The sequence below is a fragment of the Oxyura jamaicensis genome, chromosome 14, assembly GCF_011077185.1.
Source record: "Oxyura jamaicensis isolate SHBP4307 breed ruddy duck chromosome 14, BPBGC_Ojam_1.0, whole genome shotgun sequence".
NCBI lineage: Eukaryota > Metazoa > Chordata > Aves > Anseriformes > Anatidae > Oxyura > Oxyura jamaicensis.
The window spans coordinates 139,957-166,165 of NC_048906.1; the positions used below are offsets into that span (position 1 = coordinate 139,957).

The 26,209-nt window shown below is 36.5% G+C and overlaps 2 protein-coding genes across 5 annotated transcripts in view; both read right to left on the bottom strand.

Moving 5' to 3' along the window:
- LOC118174215 (BTB/POZ domain-containing protein KCTD5-like) overlaps window positions 1-8,123 on the bottom strand; it is a 35,201-nt gene extending 27,078 nt beyond the window's left edge. Inside the window, exon 1 of one of the 2 annotated variants that reach the window (XM_035339405.1) lies at window positions 7,838-8,123. In XM_035339405.1, coding sequence (XP_035195296.1) covers window positions 7,838-8,074 — 237 coding nt within the window. In that variant the 5' untranslated portion in view covers window positions 8,075-8,123. The remainder of the gene's footprint in view (window positions 1-7,837) is intronic. The other variant, XM_035339407.1, reaches the window with a different exon arrangement.
- Window positions 8,124-8,307: 184 nt separating this feature from the next.
- The window catches only part of PDPK1 (3-phosphoinositide dependent protein kinase 1), a 29,061-nt gene continuing 11,159 nt past the window's right edge, over window positions 8,308-26,209 (bottom strand). For all 3 annotated transcript variants that reach the window (XM_035339273.1, XM_035339271.1, XM_035339274.1), the window contains exons 3-14: window positions 23,712-23,754; window positions 23,377-23,514; window positions 22,052-22,196; window positions 20,787-20,884; window positions 19,919-19,994; window positions 18,403-18,471; window positions 17,798-17,894; window positions 16,205-16,378; window positions 15,578-15,795; window positions 14,863-14,920; window positions 13,824-13,976; window positions 8,308-13,289 (exon numbers count right to left, since the gene is read on the bottom strand). In XM_035339273.1, coding sequence (XP_035195164.1) covers window positions 13,182-13,289; window positions 13,824-13,976; window positions 14,863-14,920; window positions 15,578-15,795; window positions 16,205-16,378; window positions 17,798-17,894; window positions 18,403-18,471; window positions 19,919-19,994; window positions 20,787-20,884; window positions 22,052-22,196; window positions 23,377-23,514; window positions 23,712-23,754 — 1,377 coding nt within the window. In that variant the 3' untranslated portion in view covers window positions 8,308-13,181. The remainder of the gene's footprint in view (window positions 13,290-13,823; window positions 13,977-14,862; window positions 14,921-15,577; window positions 15,796-16,204; window positions 16,379-17,797; window positions 17,895-18,402; window positions 18,472-19,918; window positions 19,995-20,786; window positions 20,885-22,051; window positions 22,197-23,376; window positions 23,515-23,711; window positions 23,755-26,209) is intronic.

Here is a 26,209-nt window from a genome sequence, read left to right on the forward strand (position 1 = left end):
AAAAAACACTGCTTTAAAGAAAGAAAAAAGAGTCTCTGGTTATCTTTTGCAACTTCCACCTAATGATAGGTCACCAGCAAGCTGCATTACCTGAATTCATCAGCCTAGCATGCACAACAGAGCGTACCACATTAACACATGTACCAAACATGCTTTACATTTCCTGACAACATCCACTCTGTGATACATAAGATATAATTACTTGTGTCTTCTAAGTATTTTTAACCTTTTTCTCATCACCTACAAACCTTTTTCTTTTGCATTCTCATTCTTCCTTTCACTTATAATTTTCTTTCCTCACCAGTATCAAGTTTTCTTCCTCACCAACTTACCACATAGAATGTATAAAAATGCTTAGTCTTCACACTGATGAATACAAATACTATCCCAAATATAACGTACAATATACAAATAAAGTGCCATTGCACTATTGCCACAGTTTACGAAGTCTGTAAGGTAATAATGCATCTTTAAAAAATAACAAAAAGAAGAAAAAGGACCCTCACTATCTTATAACTTATGGTATAATAGTCACTTTTTTTTTTTTAAAGTAGTAAACATCAAGAGTTGAATTTTAAGAACTCCAGCTAAATTCTGTGAGCAATCCAAATTCTGTCAGTAAGATTCACTCTATTATAAAAATTCCATGAAAAATTATGAATACACTAAACAATTGAGAGTAACTGTCCACCCTCTTGCTTAGATCACAGATATGGAAAACATGCATTCATTAACACACTTCCAAAGAAAAAGATGCGCTCCTTGGACTTTGATCTTACAACTCAGGCTGGTTCAAGGAAGTCAGGACACAAAACGTAAATGATTCAGTAAAGAATACTGTAACAAAATACAAATGATGTAAGAGAGGCATAACATTGACATCCTGAGCATCTTCCTGTAGAAAATACCTTCTCATTCCTCCTTTAGAGTGAGCTTCCTGGTTATCCCTTCAACACGTACTGAGCACTTGATGTTAAAATCACAAAGAAAAGCTGCTTACGCTAGATCTTTTATTGGATTTATGTTTACATAAATATCCTTAAAGCTGACTGTGTAGTCATTGGCTCCACCTAGAACTCTCAATATATGGGTCATAAGAGTTCATTCCATACCTTCAGAATATTAAGTAAGGGTTGGCTTCATTCACACGCACATGAAAATACATTGTACTCCTATGTAGTTGGCATTTTAGACATCCTTTCTACAAGACAGTTTTATTTTAATGTAAGATAAGAACAATAACGTGTGCTTCAAATGTGATTTAGGCAGTTAAAATGCATTGCTACAGTTTGAGTAGATATAATTGGCCTTTTGGTTTGATAACTTGAATATTAATAAACTGTATAGTCCCAGCTATGACGCTTCTTTTGTTAACTAGTTAGTTATACTTCTACAACCTTTGAGCAAGCTTGACTCTTCACGGTCGCAAGCAGAGTAAACCCACCTCCCCAAATTTTTCAGATGAATACTGTAAGTGCTAGGCATATCAATATTCTAACAAGGTATCAGTTTTCTTTCCTGTAGATATATTCTACATAAACACGCGTTAACGTTTACCGTAACAGGAGCTGCAATTCATGTTTTTTCTCTACTGAGTATAATCATATGATCTCACATTTTGACTGAGTAAGAGTTCCATACAAATTTTGCCATTCTTTTTAAGGATACTCAAAACAAGTAGTTGTGTTTGTGTATCCAACACTAAAGTGCTAATTAGCCACGCAGGTGTTTGTATCCTTACACAATTCTATTCTTGTATTACAATCTTCTCTGTAACAAAAGAGAAGGAATTCCTTGTTTGGAATTCCTAGAGATTTTCCACACCTGCTCTCCTTTATGATGATATCATTTAAAAAACAACATTGCTGAGGTACAGTGAAGGCTGCATTTGTTTACCACTCTCCCACTTCAATGTTTAGTTCAACTGTGTAGCAGAGTGAAGTTACAAATAGCATGGAATTTTAGAGAAAGCCTAGTAAGTGGCTGCTAAATTTTCAATTACGTGGTTATATATATCAAAGTATAAAGGCCGTGTAGCACACAATTTTCCTTCTTCCTTAAGAACTAACCCTGAAGTATATCTACTATCCAGCATTCAGGGAGACATGAGACTCAAAACAAATATGTATTTTCAAAGAATTTGAAAAATATAGCCCAAAACAATGAAATGATCATGTATTCCATTCTCAGGCATTTCCATTTCAAACTTTATAGAGTAGCAGACTAAGGTTCAAAGGAACCATTAAGAATATTTTGTCTGATCTTCATATAAAACTTACATAGGATTCGATTTATTTCCTCTTAAAGTGAAATAAAAACTTTTAGGCAGTAGTGGTGAAACGTAACAATTTTATGTAAGTCATTCCAATAACTAGTTACGGTCCCTGTTAAATATACATACTTTCTAGTCTGGACAAGTACAGTTTCAGGTTTCATTAGCTGGATCTCACAATACCTTTGCTAGACTGAGAAGGCTTCTACTATGAGACTGCTTATCTTCATGTATGTACCTCTACACCGAAAGGTTACTCCTTAAGCTCTCTGCTAAAAAAAAAGTAGTTCTGCTCTTCATAACATTCCCCTTTATCATATTTCATCTTGTGACTGTTTTCCATAGTCATCCGATTTTTGAAGTGAGCATGAATTATGGATACCCGTATCAGGTACAGGTTTCCAGTATGAACACACACATACACCTGTGTAATGCCATTTAACATTCTCCCCAATAATTGCATTAATATGCTTGTTAAAGTGTCAGAAATTTATGTCCAGTTAAGTAACTTCACTGAGGTCAAAACAAGTCTGATGACATCTCATTAAATACATTTCCTGAACGGACACACTCAGAATCCTCACCATCAAGCTCTTGGCTCAACACCATGCTCCAATGTGGATATCTAAAAAAGTGAAATAATTTACACTTACTGAGCAAGTGGAAGTTCTGCTAACGGCAGTAATATACACAGAAACAGAATAATATTTGGCACTAAGGCAGGATTTAGAAATAGCTGTCTCCCCTACCCTCCTGTATTTTCCAGATCTTGAGCTTGATACCCAGGAACACATTCTTCTCAAACCGTGTGACCTAAAAACTTTGAACAACAGCTGACTGTCAATACTAATCAAAACTACACTAATATCACAGCACACCCACCTAACTACCCAGAAATCTCATGGCAAAATAAAGTTTATCTTAGTTATATCTTAAAATAATGACTATAATTAATATACTTTTCTTCCACTGATTATTTAGTGCTGACAGCTAAGGACGTGCTGCCAGGAAGATTTTGATTTTTTCTAAAACATCCAGTGTTTCGTTCCTTCCTTAATAGTCTATCTCAGTACTATTACCCTTAACTTTATAAAGGTTTTAAACATCAAGCATGAATACTGTTGCCAAAAACCTTATTATGAAAGGTTGGCGATATTCTTGCTTAGGGGAAAGACTAATGAATAATAAAATAGTTTATAAAAGAAAAAGTGGTATCCAGATAAACCAATAAGGTGCTGAAATCAGGAAATACCTAACTGTAAAACTTACAACATAAGCGTTAACTAAGTTAAACAAGGATGAGAGAGTGAGCAAGACTCTGCTTGTCTATTTTTACATATTCATCTGTGAAGCAAAATTTAAATACTCCTGAATACAAATCCTATTATGAACATTGGGTATGACCACTACCACTTCACTCACTTGCTGAAATCAATCTCAGTAGTCTTAAATACAAAGTCATAACACACAGTCAAACATTAAAAGTCAGAGGATCAACATGTCACTATACTGTTCCTTTTAACACTAACCTTGGCACACCCCATGGCAAAACTAATCTTCCCTCTGTTGTAACTAGAAGCATATCTGATACCAAGAGACAGGCTGCAAAGCCTTGTTCAACCTTAGCACCTGCCGGTTATTCGAAGGCAAACATACTGCCTTTCTTGAAGACTTTTTCACACCAAGAATCAACAAAATATTGTCATTTCTATAGTTAAAAAAAAAGTTGGTATTCAAATTACAGTAAAGAAAAATCAATATGTATGCAACTAACATTTATGAAGCATAACATGAACTATTTCAGTTTTCTATTTTAATTTCTAATAAACTCATCCAGTTAACATGAAACTTACTGTGTCAACATGGGTGAGTCTGATATGCTTCACTTGTTCAGTTTAGGCAGAAACAGTTCTATTACTGATTTTTGGTTTTGCTTATAGATCTGTTCTCAACTGAGAAAAGCTTTTCTTATGGTTACATTTTCTAATGCTTCTAACTTGGCAATCTTGCAAAGCAAGATGGAACATGAACTTAACTTTTTTTATTCAAAGACGTATATTTAGTGTTGTATGAGTTCATTTAATTTTTGGTTCTTCTGCTTGGTCTTGCACCTAAATGTTCAATCTGCACATTGTAGGGGTTGGAAGGGACCTCAAGAGATCATCGTGTCCAACCCCCCTGCCAAAGCACGTTCCCTAGAGCAGGCTGCCCAGGTAGCCGTCCAGATGGGCCTTGAATACCTCCAGAGAAGGAGACTCCACAACCTCCCTGGGCAGCCTGTTCCAGTGCTGTGTCACCCTCACTGTGAAGAAGTTCTTTTGCATGTTAGTGCAGAACTTCCTGTGATCAATTTTTTGACCACTGCCCCTTGTCTTATCCCCACAAACCATTGAGAAGAGGTTGGCCAAATCCCTCTGTCTCCCACTTAAAATATTTGTAAACATTGGTAAGATCCCCTCTCAGTCTTCTCTTCTCAAGGCTGAAATTCACATTCTCTTCCACCGACAATTTTAAAGTTTAAAACTAGGTGTTTAAAACCCTTGTGATCTTTAGTAAGAAAACATAACGGAATCAAAATCGTAGGTCGAAGACCAGCTCTCCCCAAACTTTAGGAGGGCATTATCTTTAACAATTAGATGCACCTTGCAAGAACTACCATTTTATAAGCACAAAATTGTATACTACAGCAGTTGTTGTAAATAAACTTTAGTATATGAATAACATTCAATTTTAGTATCAGCTCACAGAGACTCCAAAAAGTTAAACCATGAGAGAATTAACAAATCCATTATTATCAGATTATATATTCCTGGCAAAGGAGAAGAAGCAGAGTCCAATACAGTATCACCAATTATTTCCTTGAAATATCTGTGCTCATCAGTTAAAGACATTTGATACTTCACAACTATACCAGAGAGACAATCTGCAGATATGCTGTTGTATCAAGACAGTATGCCCACAAACTGATGAGATTTCTGGGAAGGATTTTTTTTCCTCTTGCAATAGCATCTAAGATATCTGTTATCTTATAAATCAGAGAAAAGCAAGGAACTGATCAATTATGACTTGTTTTCTATGGAATATGAAGAATTCTAAAAGACGATTCTGAATTGAATCTATGAAGACAGGCATTACATGTTTAAGCAATCTTTTGTACTGTAAAGAGTGGGCAATGATGGGTAACCTAAGAGGTAGGCCACTTCTGCAAGATCCAAGAGAGCAGATTAATGCAGACACAGGCGCTGAAATGATGAAGTCAATGACTCTAGTGCAGATGTTCAAGACAATGGGGCATGAAACTCTGACAGATGTTGGAATGAAAAGACCGTAGTGGATATGTAATCAGGAAGGGCTTTGCTGGCCCCCCCCCCCCCCCTTTTTTTTTTTTTTTTGCTTTAGGTACATCATATTGAAGACAATTGAGAACGCGACTCTGAATAACAAAAATTTCTCCAAATCCAGATTTTCCAAAACAATTTGTAGTTTTCCCTACTTGCCTCATGTTACTCATTTGCACAATAATCTGTTAAAGATGTCTATACCAGCCACAATTTTACTTTAAAAAGTAAGACTCAACCTTAAATGTAAGATCCACTTACAACCACCTTGTGACCGTTTTAGTTATGTCAAACTGGAAAGAGCACCTTAATGTCACATTCTCATCTTGCATATTAGTTCAATTCCAATTCTGTTCTACCATGGGTTCAATCAGGCTACTCACACAGACAGGATAATGCAATTTGTTTGCATCTTGTAAAAGCTGTTTTCATTAGCATTCTACATTGGAAGACAGTAATATCTAACCAGCTCAAATAATGCAGAGACGTGCTTCCTGTAAGCAGAGAATATCTTCCTATAGCTGTTACTATAGCTAGCTTTAATTTATCATGTACACTATTAACAACTATGAACTATTAAAGGCTAGAAACATCAAATAAATTCATCAGGTGTCTCCCTATCCTACCAAACAACTAAATAACCTTAGCATAAATTTACAATATGCTGCTCTAACCAAAACATGTAAGCACAGTACAAAGAAAATGTTTAGATTAATACCTCATAAAGTTTTGTAAGATATCAACACTTCACTGATTATACACTTGTGAAAGAGGATTGATTTCATCAATTAATGAAAAAGGCACCCAAATGGCTTAAATAGTGCTAAACCATTTATTCTAAAAATGCCTCTCTTGATTACATCAAGAGAGGGCAAATAACCATTTTTTCTTGCAGTAGATCAATTGAAACCAGTACCTTAATTATTAAGTATGCCTTATCTTTTATTTAAGAGACCTTAGAAAAAAAGTTTCCCCATTCCCTCACAAGAAAAAACAGACTACCACCTACCAGTAATCCACCTACATTTTTACATCTGTTTTTACAGGTCAGTCTAAGCTAAACCTCTCAAAACAAAACACAGATAGCAACAACAGACCTCCCAAATGCCACACTTTAAGATATTTTTTTTTCTATAGCTCTGGAACCTTATTGAGATTCTGTTCTACATTTTCTTAAACATCCTTTGTGGAAGTCATGTAAGAAAAAATGAAGACAACCACTACTAGCTGAACACTGAAAAAAAATAAAAATTATATAAAAATAACAAGTCTTTGTTTTTAACATGTTAGTTACATATTTGAGGATTATAATCTGCTCCTTTTTTCTCCCTAAACACCCAGTACTGGAAGTCAATTTTCATCCATTACATTTCCAAATCTCTTCCAGAGCCAGAGCTTTACGTGAATATTTTATACCCATTATACAAGCCATTCCATAAATAAAATCTTAATCAGTAGGTAGCTTCTCTTTCCCTACTGTGTCAGAATGAATGCACGAATACTCAATGTCACCCACCTTTTGCAGTCCATACACTATATGCAATCTTTTATTTTATGAATTGCTGAAACACAGAATGTTACGGCTGAACGAAAAAGGTTATTTTTTCCTAATATACTGAATTTCAGCTTTATAAAGTATTCTTCTACAACAAACAGAACAATTAATGAAAAGAAGTCGTTTGATCCGGTTCTTGAAGTTGAACCAGAGGGTGATGACAGTGCAGAAACAGAATGACATCCGTGCAGGCAGACACTCCGTGAAAGCGCTAAAACCAAAGACAGCCAATGTCACCGTTTAGAAAAACACAAGAACGATCCGGAGCTCTCTTTGTTACGTTTGTGAGGCGGCTGCACAGAAGCAGCTGCGTTATTCAGGAACCCAAGAAGTTCACAAGAAACCAGCCTCCTCTCCCCCTGAAAGCTGAACTTCCACCGAGTACGTGAACTCGCTCAGTACTGCCCTTCATTCGCAGCCCCAACGGCGGCCGAGTTTACGCTTGCCGTTCCCGCAGCCCGAGACTCCCCCGTGCCCTCGGAGCGAATCCCAGCCCCGCGCTCCCCCGTCTCAGCCTCGCCGTACCGCCGGCAGAGCTCCCCGCGGGCAGGCGACGCCGCATGCCGGGCCCCGGCAGCACCGGCGCGGCACGACCGCCGCAGCGCTCCCGGAGCCAGACGGCGGCGGCGCGGGGCGGAGCCTTGTGGCGGGAGCGGCGCAGCCGGCGCTCACCTTGTCCGAGTCCAGGTCGGGGTCGGCCTGGCAGAGACGGAAGAGGAAGGACTTGGGGTCCCTGCAGAGTGTCTGCCGAGTGGTCAGGAAGCAGGTGCCTCCCACGTTCAGCCGGACCCACTTGCCAGGCACGGCGCCGGGGGGCGGCGCCGAGCTGCACCGGCGGCAGGGCCCGCCCGGGCCTCCCAGGCCACCGGCCGGGGTGCCCGGAAAATCGCAGTGGTTCTCCGCCGCCATCCTCGCCGCCGCCGCCGGAAGGGTCCGCCCCAGCTACGGGTCCGCGAGCGCACCGCCCACCGGAAGGGCCCCGCGCGACGCGTTTAGGGGAAGGAGGGGCATTCTTCTCGCCAGGCGCCTGCGCCGGGCCGCAGACTCGCCCGCCCGAACGGCTCTGCCGGCTCCCGGCCGGCAGGCGGAGCGCGGCGCCCGCCCCCCACGCGGCGCTGCGGAAGGAGGAGGCGGAGGCCGGCCAGGACCCTACATGCCTTTATTACAGACTACCAAGCATAAGTGAAATCCATCATCCGGTCACTAGCTACACATCTACAGCACGGATATCTGTCCGAAGGAGAATAAGCAGTTATTAAATTATGAGATATGATTAAATCATCGACCAATAGAAAATTTATATAATAAAGCCAGAAAAAAGGTGTAAAATATAGTTTACAATAATTATTCACATTCAAGGCTGTACATCAATACATACAACACCATGGCCCCGAACATGAATTCAATCCAAATAACTCATATATTAGAATTTAAATAACACAGACTGAACTAGAGGCCAACAAAAGCCAGCAAATAACCTTATAAGAATAAAAATACAAAAAAAAAAAAAGTGTGTATCATATCATTGCATTATTTGCTTCTGTTTTAATAAGTTCTTGGAGAAGGGGGGATTGCTGGGGGGAGGGGAGGGTGTTTGTTGTTCTTTTTTTTTCCTTTATCTGTACATCACAGTTACAGCTACAAACCAGGTAGAGAATAGTACACACAACTGACTGCCACCAACCTGAAGAACAGCTAGCATACAACTATCAAAACAGATTATGGTTCCTGATTCCTATTTTTTTCTTTTTGTCAGATACAGTAATTGTAAACTCTGCCACAATTTAGAACATATGCCACATTCAATCAGAGTTAGTACAAGGTCTTAGGAAGCTTTGTAAATGGCAACCATTACATTCACTGCCACACCAACAGACAGACCAGCTTATTGGGTGCTTAAGAACTTCTTGAATTGTTTGCTAAATAAAAGGTCATATTACTTTTAAAAAGGAGGAAACAAATTTCTGAATTTGTCTTAACTGAAAAGATGACAATCTGGAATGGAGAATTACTTGTCTGTAAATCCATTTGATCAACCAACACACAATCTGTATCATGAAGCTTTGCAGGAGCACTTACCCTTCATTAATAAAATATTTGCATAAATTATTACAGGCATTCAGCAAAACTTCAGATATAAATACCACACCTATTCACGTATTTCCATAGTAGAAATAGTTATCACAATCCACACACTATATCTTTAGGTAACTATGCCACACAAGTGATTTCTTCAACAGCTTGCTGAATTTTTTTATTTTTTGGTCCACAGGCCAAATTAAGCAATTATGTTGACTTTACTAAATCATTCCTACATGTAAATTAAATATTTTTTTTAAAAAAAACTTTAATCCTGGGGATTTTCAACACAATGTAATGATTTCAAAGATACTAAATCAAGCATCTCATACTATGAAAGTAGATTAGAATTATCATATCATTGTTTCAACCTACATTTTTTTCCTGTAATTATAGATAGCAGATGCTTCACAATTAAATCATGCTAGACAGAGGAAAAATAAGTGGAGCACAGTACTATCTGATATGTTGATGCGTTCAGCATCTAGCACTTAGCAAATGAGATACTAATAGCTGGTATCAGTCTGCTCACAATGTTTCAACATAACATCTAAGGCAAGACTTTGTTAACATAAATCCTAAAAAACAGGCTATAAGGCCAACCCTAATCAAGCCATCTCTCCAGTTTATCAAAGTAATTTTCAACATTCTGTGACTGGGCAGGACACTGAATAGCGTAATTCAAAAATCCTTTCTAGTAGTGGTACTGCAGCCTTAAGTGCCACACAATAGAAAATAGAATAAAGACTTTCCTGAATTTCAAATCCCAATCAAAAGAAATTACACTACTGACCAGAATCTTTATAAATGACTGGTAGTCATTCAAAATACAAGGGACAGAACCCAAACAAATCTGGTTTTTAGTAGGTTTGTAGCAAGGAGTCAAGAAGAGTCTTAGAATGACCACCTCTGAAAGACCTTGGATACAGAGCAGTGAAAGCAACTGGCTTATTTGCAGCTCTGAAGAATCTCCCTTGTACATTTCATTCCATGAACTCCCACGAACCATAGGAGTAATCTTCAAGACAAAGATTTTAAGCTACCTTGGTATATACATCTAAAACAGGAAACAGCCCTTCGTAATACGTAGCACCTTCCAACATGCATTTAAGTGGACAAATTGGTAAAGTATACTTAAATCCACAATTGCCTTTTTTTTTTTTTCCTTTCAAAACCACAGATTTCACTTAAAGTATAAGAGAGACAAATACCAATTCCAGAAAATTTCTGGTTCCCTCCCCCAAAAAGCAGTGGCTAAGGAATACTTGATTTGGAACACAAAAGTTCTGAGGGGAGGGTTTCCTCTAAGAGGCTCACAGTTGTCTAATGACAGCCTTGTCAAAAGAAAAAATGAATACTGGAATGATGGAATACTGGAATGCAGGCATCAGTCTTACAGATTGACTTTTACAGCTTACTGTTACCAATATTTCTTTGGCTGAAAGGTTTTAGTAGGCAGGAATGAAGGACACTGATATAAGATTTTCAAGATGTGAAAAATATATATATATTTTTTTTTAATGGCAAGATGACTGCATGTTTAATTGTTATAGAATGTATGTTTAAGCATTCCTAGATTTCCACCTAGTCAGCTAGAGTGAAGAAGCCAATGGAGATCATTAGCTCATACTGAAGCTAAGGAATTTGCTATTAGCAGAACAAATTTTGCAAGACTTTTTTTAAAAACAAGTAAGAGGCTAAGTTTTGTTATAAAAATCAGCAGCAGTACCATGAAGCTCCATCACTGCCAGACTCCATTTGTTTGAAGTTAGGAACATGTCTACATCTCTATACTAAAGACTAAATCCAAAAGCTTTACAGTTTCCTCAAGTGGACCCAACATACAGCTGGAATTTGACAGCTACAGAGTGACTGGGTACCACTGCAAACTCACAATTACCATCTCACTTAAGAGAGCTAATATTGGATTAATTACAGGCACAAATCAAAGGCATAATACTATGCTATTCAAATCTCAGTGACAAGGAGTATACCTTCTATATGGTGAAATTCCTTATGCAAAGGGAACAGTGTTGTTTTGGTCTTCTCAGCCAGCTGCAGGACACCTTAGTTCCCTTAACACCATGCACTGTAAGCTAATTATTTAATTTTGTCATGCATGGGTATGTGATGGGATAATAGAAGACGAAGAGTATAGTTACTACAAAAGAAAAGGCAACTGCACTCTCTCCTATAAATGCTAAAAAACGCTGGAAGAACTGAACTGTCACGAATTTCAACCACATAATACTTTCTTTTTTTTTTTAAAGAGCAATGATACATCTCCCTCACCCAGTACAACATCAAAAATAATGAAAAACATCAATATTCATGTATTTTATGAGACAGCTTGATAAGCCACTGCATTTAAAACATTGCTTTTAGAACAGTAGCTCATTAGTTTTTTCAACATTACAGTGGAACATTTCTTTCCTTGATCGAAAAAAAAGCACATCATAGAGACCTCAACATACAAAAAGATGGTATGTGTAGAAGGTGAATAAATAGGTGTGATGTTTATACCACTTTTAAAACAAGAAAGAAATGCCTTTGTCCAGACCTAGGTCATGCCTCTCTGCAAGGTTCAGGAACACAGGTATGTTGAAAACAGGGAAGTTGTTTTTAGCACATAAAGTCTTTGTAACATTGCAAGAAATGTTTGACCACAAAAAAAAACACATTAATTTGAAAAGAATAAAAGAGACTGATATGAAAAAATATTTTCATTTTATAAATATGCCTCAAGTACCATATATTTTCCCCATTGTATCAACATTTTGTTGAATTTTTAAACCAGATTACAGTATGGATCTAATGTTTAAATGGCTGAGTTTATTTTTTATTTTTTGGAGTTGCTAAAAGTTCTGAAATATTTGGCCAAAGACCAAAATTAAGATTATTTGTACACCTCATTATACAAAGAAACAAAATAATCAGTTGTACAAAGCTTTCACACTTTCTTCTCCATCCAGGTAAATAGGTTGGCCCCACACAAAACATGTACACCCTGCAAAGAAAGCTACTAGCTCTCATCCCCTGGAAAGGAGAAAAACTATTTACTACTTCAACAGTAACATTGTTGTTGTTTTTTTTCCTCCATACTAACTATTTTTTTTTTAGTTAGTATTAGTTAAAAGCATGCTGGTAAGTTTATTGTCTCTTGATTAAGCACACATGATTCATATTAAAATTTAAACTGAATGTTTAAAACTTCATATGCTTCAGAAGCCAACATTTCAATTTAAGAAAATTTTCAGTGCCATGTTCAGCATTTTACTCTCACAACCTCTGTCATTGGAGCCTGTCTGCCAGACACACACATCTGATTCATTCACATAATTATTTAAGTACCACATAAATCCTGTAACCAGAACTATATTAAGAATTACACAAGGGTGCAACTGACCTGGCTACAAATGCCATATACCAATATGCTCAAGGACTGTGAAGAAAGGAAAATAAAACAGAGGTGGTGCTTAGGAGAGGCATATAAAAGCTCCCTGATGAAATACAGATCAAATAATAATGTGAAAGTCACAGAAAAACTCGAGCCCCATAAAATGTAACGCTGGTACATGACTTGGGGCATGTGCGCGTGGATTGGTTTTAACTCATCTTAAATGTAGCTGGTATTACAAGGTCTATCCACTAGTCTGCTGCAGAAATTGAGCTGAAGGGCACAAAAGCAAGATCTTCACTGCAATGATACGCATGTGGAAGCCTCAACAGAAGCACAAAGAGCGAGCAAAGCGACCCTGAATTCCATTCGGTTTTAGCCTTTTTTTTTTTTCCTTTTTCTTTTTTTAAAAAACAGAACATTTCAGACATATGCTTCCCCTTGAGATGGTAATAGATGGGTTGGAAAGATTCCTCTGATAGGCTGCACGTCGAGTTCTAGCAGCAAGAAGGAAAACTGGGAAATTTTGGATGAGCTTTACTATTTTGCAGCATTCTGGTGATATCTGTGCCGCCACACTTCATGTATCTTTTTGCACCATTTATGAGCATTTCCACTTGGGTCCATCAGGTAGTATGTCCTGTTTGGCTGTAAGTAAACAACATTTTAACGAGTATTCCAAGCACAGTTAAACAAAAAAATCAGTAATTATTGAACAGCAAAAATATATATATATATATATTCAGAATCAGCTTTCAAACTTTCCAAAATTTAAATTTAATTCCATTATTATTCTACTGAATATCTATTTTCAATATTAAGTTAAGCAGTCAAATCAATAGACAATATACACTGTTGGCACTCCTTGCAAACTGTTGTATACAAACAGGGCAGACTTCAAAAATCCTTCTTAAAAACTTCTTTTAGAAAACAAAGTCCACTTATATTTTACTTATGCTTGAATTATAAAAAATACAGTTGTATTTTTTTTATTTTTGCGGGAAGATTCATGTCAGTCTTGTTTTGAAGTTATACCTATTAACTTGTACTAACAAGTAATCCTGCAATCAACACCTGTATTTATAAAATTATATTTTCTCCAAACCAAATTTGTTAACAATTTATAAGAATTGTCCAAGAACATTAGCACAACTTGCAAAGAAATTAAATAAAGTAACTTACTGTGTGAACAAAAAAAGTCTTAAAATTCTTGGCTTCTGGACGTAACTCCAAAGACCACGGTATTTCTCCTTTTAGAACTTTGTTGACAGGATCCACATAATACAGGTGGGGCCCTTCTGTGAGGAGCAATTGGCGTCGACGTGCAAACAATCCCTAATGGGAAAAGTAAAAGCAGCAATGCAGAAAAATCATCTAGAGAAAAGGTAAAACTGTATATCTCTGAATTTAACAACAGAGGTAGAATTAAAACAGCTCAGTGAGAGGAAAACGTTTGAGTTTAGGGCAGTTTGTTTTCTTTTTGCTTTACTTAATTGACCTCACTCCTTTTTGGGGAGGTTGCAGTGCATCCATACTACATGACAAAAGTACTATTTCAAGAACGCATCTTTGAGTTCTAACAAAGCAAAACAACTAACTGTACAGAGTAAAGCAGAATATATTTGTCAAATATGATGGCACACAAATCAATTGTCATGATTTTCTGGAGAAAATTAGGAATAAACAGGTAAGAACTTGTCAGCTGTATAGGAATGTAGGTTGACTTTCATACAAAGACTATTGGAGCTCCTCTGTACTATGTTAACGTTATTAATTATAGCAGTTTTAATGCCACCTCTACTTCTGTCAGGATGTAGGAACTAGTCAGACTGAGGAAACAACACTGCTGAGGACAATATGAGTTTGTATTCTATTTTCCCATATTAATGGCTCAATCCACATGCAGATATGCATCAAGACCAAGTATTTAATCAACTGTATCAGATTGGTAGGAAGAGGTTGAACAAAAACTTGTTTACTACAGTCTTTTCAAGGGGAAGCATCAACAGAATATTTACTTTTAGCCTTTTCAAAAATAAGAACACACAAAATTAAAAAAAACTCTTCACAGGAAAACATCACATCTTAAACAAACAACACAATGTGACACTTAAAAATAGCTTAGACAAGTAAGTTCTAAAACAGGTTCCCTATCTTCATTGCAAGTGTGTAAAATTGTGACAAATTAATCCTGTTACAGAAAATTATGAAAACCCCTTACCTTTCTTTTGTCCACTGGGCCCATTTTTAGAATTAAGTTATTTTCTACAAACTGATGCCTTGAAAAACAAAACAACAGGAAAAAAAAAACACTATTACCTCAGATGTAATCCTTCCACATAACAATGGCAGTAAGAACTGTTTACTATTACTAAGCAACTTTCCATTTCCTTCTAGTGTCTTTTCCTCCAAAGAGTCCTGAATATCTCTACTAGGTAAATTTTGGCCTATTCCTCATTTTACACTAAAAAAGTGCATTTTTTGTTGTTACTGTTTTTTGTTTGTTTGTTGTTTTTAATCTGTCATTTTTAAAAAAATCACAAACAAGCAAATCTTATCAAGAATGAAGAGAAATGCTAATGAATGCATAGCCTGGATGTATTTTATTTATAAGTGGAATAGTATCATTCAACAAACTTATGCCAACTGTAAGAAAGAAGAAACATCTTCTAGTTCTAGAACTCTGTAAAGGGAAGAATTCTTGACACTGTACCATTTGTCTTCCTATACCCACACCATCTTCTAGACCTTAACTTTAGAAATATATATTTTTTGCTGCTATTCCTTTAAAAAAAAAAGGAAATTAGGAAAAACCTGGTCAATATTAGTTTCTTTAAAGATATTAAGACTGACAAATATTAATTTGTATAAAAAATATTTTTCTAGATTCCTCACTTCAATGCAAATAACAAATGAGCTATATTTACAGATCTTACCAAGGATTTCCACCAGCTTGTTTTGCCAGAAGTAACCTCTTTTCATCTTCAGAAAACTGTAAATCCAACTCAAAGGAATTGTTGTCAAGATCATGAATATACTGTTCAATATTGCCTCCTGATGTCTGTGGGGTACTCGTCTCTGGGGCAGACAGTGAATGGGAAGAGGCAGAACCAGAAACTTGCATGCAACCAAACTGACTGAGGAGATTGTCATACTAAAAGGAGGAAAAAAAAAATTAAAAAGTAAGAGTTGCTTGTTTAATTAAAAAGCTTATTTTGCTCTGAATAACTAGAGTTACTTTTAACTTAAGCATGCTTTGGCTTTTGGGCAAAAAGGCAGACTACTCCCTATAAATTAACTGGCATATCTCAAAAGAACTATGCTTGGTCAGAAGCAAACTTTTTTTTAAAAAACAAAAAACAAAAAACACTCCATCAGAAAAAAAAAAAATGTTGACTAGATCAAATTTTATCCAGAAATTTTTTATTATATTCTTAATAGTTAAGTCTTCATTGAAATATAACCAACCAGTAGCTTCAATGAAAGTACTTGATATACAATAATTTTGTTTTAATTAAAGTCTAGGCAGCATCAGAGCTGAATATAGCTATAGATAAACATACATTTCCATAACAGTCTTCATCATCCTCTGACATGGCAGGTAAGTACGCTGTAAGTTTTGGGGGTGTCTGAAGGTGTAGGTTCTCCCACACAATAGATTCAAAGAAGGGGTGAGCCTTAAGAGGTCCATATCCTCCCATTTCTTCACAGCCTAATCTTTTGGTAGCATCTAGAACCTGAACAGGTTACAATGAAGTTAGCATGCATAAAATAATGACAAGAAAGGGGCAAGCACCATTCACATTTGCACAGCAATATGTGAAAACTTAATTGGTCGGCCTTACTCTTCTAGGCACATATAGACTGCTTAACACAAAATCACAGAATGGCTGAGGTTGAAAGGGACTCTGAAGATAATCTAGTCCAACCCCCCTGCCAAGCAGAATCACCTAGAGCACATTGTACAGGATGGCATCCAGAAAGGTTTGGAGTATCTCCAGAGAAGATGACTCCACAGCATCTCTGGGCAACCTGTTCCTGTGCTGTCACCCTCACAGTAAATTGTCCTCTCATCAGGAACTTCCTCTCACAGAAACTTCCTGTGTTTTCAGTCTGTGCCAAGTGCCTCTCTGTTGCTGGGCAGAACTGAAGTCTGGTTCCATCCTCTTGACACCTTCCCTTCTACCCACCAAGCCACCCTTGTAATACAAGGTGCTATTTGTCAGTGTGGCTTGATAGCACAATTTAGCATTTGATCAGCTCACGTAGATAGAGAAATAAGCACTTCTTTGGGTCCACAGATTTTTTGTTTGGCTTTGTTTCTTTATAAAGATGGAAACAAAACCAAGCAAACCCACAGAGGCAGCGTGATGGAGCATGGGTCATTTAAATATAGTCCCACATCATATTGTGAGTGATGCAAGACAGCTGTAAAAGCTGTAGTTGGTGCCAAACACCAACCTCTCAAGCACCCAAAAACAGCACAGTTCTCAGGATGTCGACATATCCTGGACCCTACCACTCAGAGAACGCTGGCTTGGCCATAGAGCTACTATTAGGCCCTTTTATAAGGGCTGCACTCACCACCATTCACAAATATAATATACAGAATTTTCTCCCTAATAAGCTAGACCAAACTTCAAGAAGCTTACACCATGCAAAATGTTCTCTACATATTCACTGTACATTCATGTGGAGAGTAAATCTTTTGCTGATACTATTATAAGACATGCATTAACTGCTCTAAAATGAAGGATAAATTGATTAATATTTTAAGGAATGCATCTTTCTATGATGTACAGAACATTCTTTATAACTAAACGATAAATTATATAACTCAAAAATTAACTCGAGTACTATGCAAGCACAAGTGTCTGAATCTTAAATTGTGTGTTATGCATAGTTTTTAGAAATATTTGCTTCCACTTGACAGAGACATTCCTTGCCCACGCTTTATAATTCAGATAAATCAGTGCTGTTTAATAATGGATGTTGACTTTCAAGATACTCTCATACACAATTAATAGTGTTCAGATTTGTTGTTCTTATTACAAAGTTCACGATAGAGTAGATAGAAACTTTAGGAAAAGAGAACTACATTACAAAGCTGAATGTTTCCAATGTCATCAAATCATTTAACAGCAGCAAGTTTTTACCAATAGCTTTTCTACAAGGTCTTTTGCCTTGGGAAAAAATTTTTCTGGAAAGTCATATTCCAACTTTATTATCTTCTGGAATATCAGATACTCATTCCTGCAAAAGAAAAATATTAGCTAGTTATTAGTTCTCCATGGTTCTTTTACCTTAACAGTGAATAATCTGGACAAACATTAAATTTGAGAGACACAAGCTGGAAGTCAAGTTCCTATAAATCCTTCTATAATGTACTTAAGGGGAAGCAGTTGCTTATAAGCATCTGTGATCCTCTAAGCATGAGATACTTGAACAACAACAGGGAAAGGTTGAATGCCTCAATATTGAGGTGAAAGAAGCCTTCATAGAGGCATAGTTACCTTACGGTATAAACTACATTTGAAGTCCTAGGATAAATCAAATAACCTCTCACAACTTCTAGTTAGCCTTAGCATCTTCATGATTTCAAAAAGGAAATAAACTAGATTACAGAAGTAAAAGCAGGCATAACAACACTAAAAGTGCACCATGAAAATCTGTACTTCAGAACTGATAGTAAAGTAAAACCCAATGCAAGCGAATGTATTTATAATCCACATATAACGAACTAGTAGCGTCAGTCTCTTACCCAGCTCTGAATGGAGGCAATCCAGCTACAAGCTGATATATTATACATCCCAGAGCCCAAAGGTCAGAGCTTCAAAAAAAGGGGAAAAAAAAAACCTTAGCATGTTTTTTTTTTTTTTTTTTTTTTTTAATAAGTTTGTAAAACAAATAAAATTTCTTAAACTCCTGCTAGTTAGAACACAGCACGAATATGTTAGACAAGCCTGTTAGTGTGATTTCCACACTATTCACTTCATTCCTTGTCAGGAGAATAGGCCTACAACACTACTACTGAAAGCATACAGTAACTATCCCCCAACAACTGACTACAAGCACATGTGCAAGACAGTTGAATTTTCAGTTGACATAATTAATAGTTATATAAGACTAAAAAGATGGCTTATTAACCACTACCACAATTCCAAGACACATCCAACCTAATGTAAAATATGCTCCTTCAGAATTAGAATCATTTCCTCTACATATTTCATGGAAAAAATCATCACAATAGCACTTTTTCACCAAAAGCTTTCTTTCAGACACAGAAAAAAAATGTAGGCTATATGGTACATAGGAGAGAAAATGTCTTAAGTTTTAACATGTTATCCTGAAAGATTATTTTTAAACTTACTTTACCTCAAAGTACTTTATCCATAGATTTGGTAAGGCTTACACATCCTCATGGAAGTCTAAAATTCTAAAGAAGGCTCAGAACTGTTCAAATTAGGAATTTTATGTAGAGGTATGGAAATTCTAAAGGGAGAAGGTTAGCCTGACAAAGTCTTTACATTATCCAAACTAGCCCAAACATTTTTAATAGAAGCAAAACTGGAAGGGCTGGTGGCACTTATATAAATTCAAGAAATGACAGCTGAAATTACCACAAGAGAGTTATTCACAAAATAGAGATTTTTCTCTGTTTTGTCAGTGATTAAGTGATTATTCTTCCATCACTGTAATAAAATATACAACAATCTGTAGGTTACCATCAGTAACATATTTAAGAAATTTCATATGGGAATCTCATTTAAGTATATTACTCATACCAGGCACAGAGATGAGCTTTAAACCGTTGCAAACCCCAAGCAGAGCTTAGTAAAAATACTGCAAGCTGATCCAAATACTACTCAAAGCAAGCTGCAACCTTTCCCCTAACTGACAGAAAGACATTGTTGCTTTTACCTTGGGAATAACCATAATAGAGTCATCTTACATAAAAGAAGAATTAAGAAGAATTTCTATAATAGAGAAAGATATTTATGGGGAAGAGGAATCCAACTGCTAATCACAAACTTCCTTCTCCTGACAAAACTTAATTCTGTTTGTAGGAGGTAAGATAAACTGATAAAACTAGCACTCAGACAAGAAGCAATACTTGCTAAGAAAAAAGCTCTCAATCTCTTAAGCTTTATACTCGAGCATCTTGCTTCTTAGAAATACTAAGATACATAATACTAAGATACGTCCTCTCACTCCCTGCATTCCATTTGATAGCATCTGACAGAATCAGTAAGTTTCTAAAATACAATAGTCTTCACCTTTTACAGGCAGATTTCTCTGTCAGCAGCTCTGGAGAAACATACTGTGCTGTCCCTACAAATGAATTTGCCCGTGCTGTGAAGAAAATTGAAAGGGGTAAGTAAATACATACTTGCAGAGAAACCAACCCCCTCCCACAGCATCCAGAAACACACAGAAATTTCATTTCTCTGCCCATTCACAGAACCTGATCAGAGAAGACAAGTTGCTTTAATCTCAGTGATATCTATTCGGTTCAAGACGCTAGGCATTTAGCACAAATTCTACCAACGCAAGCTTACTAAATCTGAGTAAAAAATTCTGTTTATCAAATTTAGTGAATGAAAAGCAGTTCAGCCCAGTGTTTTTTCAGATATAGTTTGCAGCATCACATTCACAGGTTAATACTAAGCAACTAGTGGCATAAAAATTCAATGATCTACATTTGAGCAACTCTGATAGTCGCTGGGGATTAAATACACATGCACAGAGTAATAGCTTACTGTTTCAGCTGAGACAAACTATCTGTTTATATTCTTGTCTTACAGAAGAAAAGTAATTTCAAGTACTTTAACTTCACATTGAGAACAGTCCATCTGGTATTTGGCAATCTAGCTGGCTATACCACATACTACCTCTTCTGCCATAATCAAAGCAGAGAGAGTCAGAACTGTTTCAATATATTTCAGTATTTTTTTTCTTACATGAGAGCTAATGATATTTAAAAGTTACAATTCGATAAATACTTCGATATTCGAAAAATATGCTTACATTTTCAAAGGCCCACTTATCTATATAACTATGGCAGTTGGACTTGATGATCTTTGTAGTTCCCTTCTAACTGTACTATTCTCTTCTACATAATGTGTCAAATTAAATATGGCATACCTTGCCTGCTGTCAGCAGATAATACTTTTGCTGTTCCAAAGTCTGTTATTTGAATGTGCATATCTTCATTTAGCAAGATGTTCTCTGGTTTAAGATCCCTAGAAAAGGCAGATTTTTGTATATAAACAGCACAAAAATTAGCATTATAAAATGGTCTGGTGTTTTGCATGTTATCATAAATGATGCAGACATTCTGTAAACAATGTTGTATTAAGTTTTCCTTGACTTGCAGCTGTCAACATGCAGACTGCTGCTAACAGATTTTGGAAAGTCCATTCGTTAACATTTTTCCTAAAAAGACGAAGTAATGAATAGTTGACCACAAAACTAGGTTATTGTATACCTCACTTTTTGAGCAAAATAAAGCAAATATAAATTCTCAAGCCATAATTTAGGTAGTATCTGACAAGTTGATAAAGCAGTAATATCTGTTAGGCTTGCTTATTCACAGTAGAAAATTTCAGTTAGTCAAACAATGGTGCATCCAGCCCCTATAGATTCTATTCCCAACTATTTCACAGAAAAGGATACTTAGAAAGTATTTTTCTAATAACTGAAAAAAGTTAAATCAGTCAGCTTTTTGCCAACTATCATTTACCACAAAGAACTGCTTGGGTATCTAGAGATGGAATAGATTTTTTTCCCCAAAACAAATTCTGTGGCTCAGACTTCTCACACTTCTTTGAATATTGCACCAAACACAGCTTTTATTTGTTTAAAAACATTCAGGACAAAACATGTTTACCCAGACAATATCAGTGCATCAGAAAAACTGCAAAGGTTCTATTAAAAACTTGGGTAAATTTCAATGTTTACCTAATTCTCATTCAACTTGGTGGAATTTGTTCACTCAGCCAAAACTGACATAATAATTTTACTTTTCTTGTTGATATGCTGCATACAGATTCACACACCACCAGAATTCTAGCTGGTTTTGGTACATAACACCATAGGAAAAAAAAAAAACAAAAACAAAATTCCAGTCTGTTTTTAGACTAATGATTGATCTCAAGACAGACAAGCTTTTGGGAATGTAAGTTCTCAATCATGAAATTTTCTTACTTTTTCCAAGTTGTCTAATAACAGATTGTCTCTCCTCATAAGGTTTGCGTTGTTTAGTTCCCTGTGTTATGTTAATAGTATTATTACTAATGACATGCTATTGTGTTACTAGCTTTCCACAAAATCCACATTCAATTTACACTTCATGAAGAACATGTCTTGTGCATAATCAAAAGCATTTTGATCTCGACTTTCCGTATTACCTGTGAATAATTCCTTTCCCATGCAAATACTCCAAGGCTGATACAATTTCAGCAGTATAAAACCTGGTACAGGTCTCATCAAATGAGCCAATTTTGCGTATATACTTTAGCAGCTCGCCATTTTTGGCATAGCTAAGCCCAAAATCTGAATGTAAGAAGTTAAGGTCTACCATTAAAACTTTTTAAAACAAAAATCCCCAGACCTCATTCCAATAACAAGAATAATATTGAAAAGACATGAACAAAATGGTAGAAGTTGGTTAATGTGAAACTTTACATGGCAGCAACCCAAAACTATGTCTAATTAAGTGTATTAAAAACCTAGGATACAGGTTCCAGTTTCTTAGCATCGCAAAGACTACATAAGGGATTCAATTTGTAATTTTTCTAGACAGTCACCTGAATAATTGATTCCAACTGTGTATGTAATTGCTTACATAAACATCCATCTATATTAATAATTAACATAAGTTTAAAATTGCCCCATCATCTGGAAAGGTACAAAAATATCAGTCCAGTGTACAATGAGCAAATATTTATAATATAAAGACAGCCCTTGTAATATCTGTTAGTACATGCATGCACACACACACAGCCTGTTAGCACTGTTAGCAGCCTCTAAAAAAAACCAAGACACCAACCATCTGCTTACTGACCCCAGAAATGAACTGATCTATCCTTTTAATCTTGGCACAGCCACTTCCAAACAGGATGCTTAGGAGGAAATTCACATTACTGAAAATTTCTTCACAGCAAAAGAAAAAAGCTGATTGCAAAGCAATGAGCTTTGAAGATGAAGCTGCACTTTGCTAGAGAAAACTCATGAAGCAGTGGCCCAAATAGAAGATTTTCCTTTCTTTTCCTCATTTAAATTATTCTGTAAAACATGTTATATAGAAGTGCTTAACAAATCTAATTGTTTGAGTGAAAAGTAAAAGTAAATGTAGCTGGCTACTCCTATTTTAAACACAGGAATTGTGGTGTTTTACTCTATATATCAGAAGTAAAACATCTCTCAAACACTTTCTTTTTTAAAAAGTGTATTGCAAGTCACCTTTCAGCATTTATCACACAGAGAACAGAAATTATTGTTTTACGCCATTCTCCACATCATTCCCTCTTCTTTGAGGGGGGCACATTCATTCCATTTACGTAATTTTAAATAAAAGCATTACTGAAAAAAATTGCATCACAAACAACTAAGACATTTTAAATAACTTAGGTTTATTTCATCTTTCCCATTAAACAATGTTTCAAAGCAACCAAAACTGAGGATTGTTATTTTTAAGGAAATATGATGGAAAGTTTTAGAACTTAAAGGATACATAGTTTTTCATCATCTTGAAAGGTGAAGTAGAGTTTCACAAAAAAAGGGTGATCCAGGCGGGACATTACATCTCTCTCTCGTGTCACATATGGCACCTTGTTTTCTTTTATGATATGACGTTTTTCTAGAATTTTAACTTAATGAAGAAAAAGAGTGAAAACACAGGAGATATAAAAAATGTAAGTAATCAGTGATTTGGTTGCCATTTTTTCTTGTTAAGATAAAATTATCATAAAAACACTAGTTTTATCCATCTTTTGCACAGGTGTTTTGTAAAAGGCCCACATTCATAAAGTATTTTTAAAAAGCTGTGTTTAAGGAATCAATACTTACTGGCGTATTCTCTAGAACTTGCCAATTCTCGAGCCAAGACAACCTGTTGCCACAGAAGATAGAATATAATGTAACTTCCTTAAAGACATATGGTAACATTGCTTTTGATCTTCCAGTAGGTACTTTATTTTGGACAAGCAGTATTCTAAGTATCACAAACAAAATCAGCAAAAGATTTAAGCATGTGTTCATAGTACCTTGGCTTCCTAGCCCCTAACAAAATCAGTTATACTGAGTACAACATACACACCTAATACCAAATGTTATGCATTTAGAAAAAAAACTTCTAAATAAGGCCCTTCTTCAGGTCAATTAATTTTTCAAGGTGAAAGGAGAAGTGCATGGAAGTTGCACTCTTTCATCATTAGAAAATGGAAATCTCAGTGTGGTGGTAAGAAACACCTAAAAAAAGTGCAACTCCTACAAATACACTGAAGTTCCCATTACTTGATCAATGGGCATTTCTACTAGAAACTGCCAGTCTATTACAAGCTGTGTCCTTACCAAAGGAATCTTTTAAACCCTTCTGTGTACACAGGCAACATTATTTAAAGCTGTGCAATAAGATAAGAATGTTCATAACTCTTCTAATTTTTATTGCCAGGTTTCATTAAGTCTACTATTAAAAGGTACTGAAAGCAGTAACTTAAAGTTCATTATTTAACAAATACCCAGATATTTTAACAAATACCCAGATATATAGTGCTAACTTTCTGCATTATAGAAATTGATGTGCTCACATGGACTGACACCCTGCTCACTGCAACTTCCTCTCAGGTAGTTATAGAAAGTGATGAGGTCTCCCCTCAGCCTTCTTTTCTCCAGCCTAAACAATCCCAGCTCCCTCAGCTGCTCCTCATGACTCTTGTTCTCGAGTCCCTTCACCAGCTTCATTGTTCTTCTCTGCACGCACTCAAGCAAGTCAACTTCCTTCTTGTAGTGAGGGGCCCAAAACTGAGCACAATGTTCAAGGTGCAGTCTCACTGGAGCTAAGTACAGAGGGACAATCACTTCCCTAGTCCTGCTGGCCACACTAGTTCTGATGCAGGCAGGATGCCATTGGCCTTCTTGGATACCTGAGCACACTGCTGGCTCACATTCAGCCAGCTGTCAACCAACACCCACAGGTCCCTTTCTGCCAGACAACTTTCCAGCCACTCTTCTCAGCCTGTAGCATTGCACGGAGTTGTTGTGACCCAAGTGCAGGACCTGGCACTTAGCCTTGTTGAATGTCATGCTATTGCACTCAGCCTATCTATCTGCCTATCCATATCCCACTGCAGAGCCTTCTACCCTCAAGAAGATCAACAGTCCCACCTAACAGTCTCATCTGCAGACTTATCGACACAGGTGAAATCATATCTTGGCTAATAACCCAAACCTGTATTAACCTGTATAGCTCCAAAGACTAACTATTTTAGTCCTGTAGTGTATTTTTTTTTTAACATATTTCAGATGTATTACCCAGATATTTACATTCATACTGAGCAGCTGTGTACAGTGGATTGCTTATTTTCCTCCTAGTATGAATCATCACGTTCCTTTAGGTCCCCTCCTTACTGAACATATCTGAGTAAATCATACATCCTCATTTTCTCCTAAACAACATTCCACAAAACCAGCAGAATTGCAAGAAACAAATCCCACAGTGATGTATATTAATACTATGTCTGTACTATCATGGGCCTCATCCACACTATGAGAAGATGTAACAACAGGGAATATAAAGTCTATAAAGTGGAATTAGACCAGATAGGTAGCTAAAACAAATAACATTAACAGAACAGGCAACTGTGTAAGTGACAAATTCAGGCAGCAAGGGAAAAAACTGTAGTTAAACCCTTCAAATGGGAGTTTCTTTCAGCAAGGGAAGAAAAGCAGGGAGCCCTCTGAGGCTACAAAGTAGAACCATTTGCCAACATAATTGGCAGACATAATGGAGAAGCCATTAAACTCTTAAGCCTGAACAAATGCTCGAGTCTGCCAGAGATTAAGTCTGTTTAACAATTGGTTTTGGCTGGACACTTTCATCAGTCCTACCTGAGGTCCGGATGATTATAGTGACCAAAATTCTGCTTGTAAAACTCAAAACAAAAATGCTACATATGGATTAACATTTCCATGGTATGCAGTCTCTCCTGCTGCCCACCTAAATTCATTTGAGTGACTTAGATGACTCAGGACAAAAAAAAAAAATATATCTACCAGCGAACAGGTAGCAGAATGCTGGAACAGAAGTTTATTCGGAGTTTGAGCCTTATGTATTTCTGTTTACCAGGGACATGATGCTAAGCTCCAGAGAAGCGAAGCAGAAATTAAAGGGTCTTACTGAAGCAAACTGTCACTAACTGTTCCAACAAGAGGCAACAACTCTATTGGATTCCTTAAGGAAACGTGCAAATTCCAAACTATGCAATTAAGTGCAAATTACTCCTGACAACTACTATACAGTAACTATGGCTCATGAAGTCCTTTAAGGCCACGATACTAAAGACTGA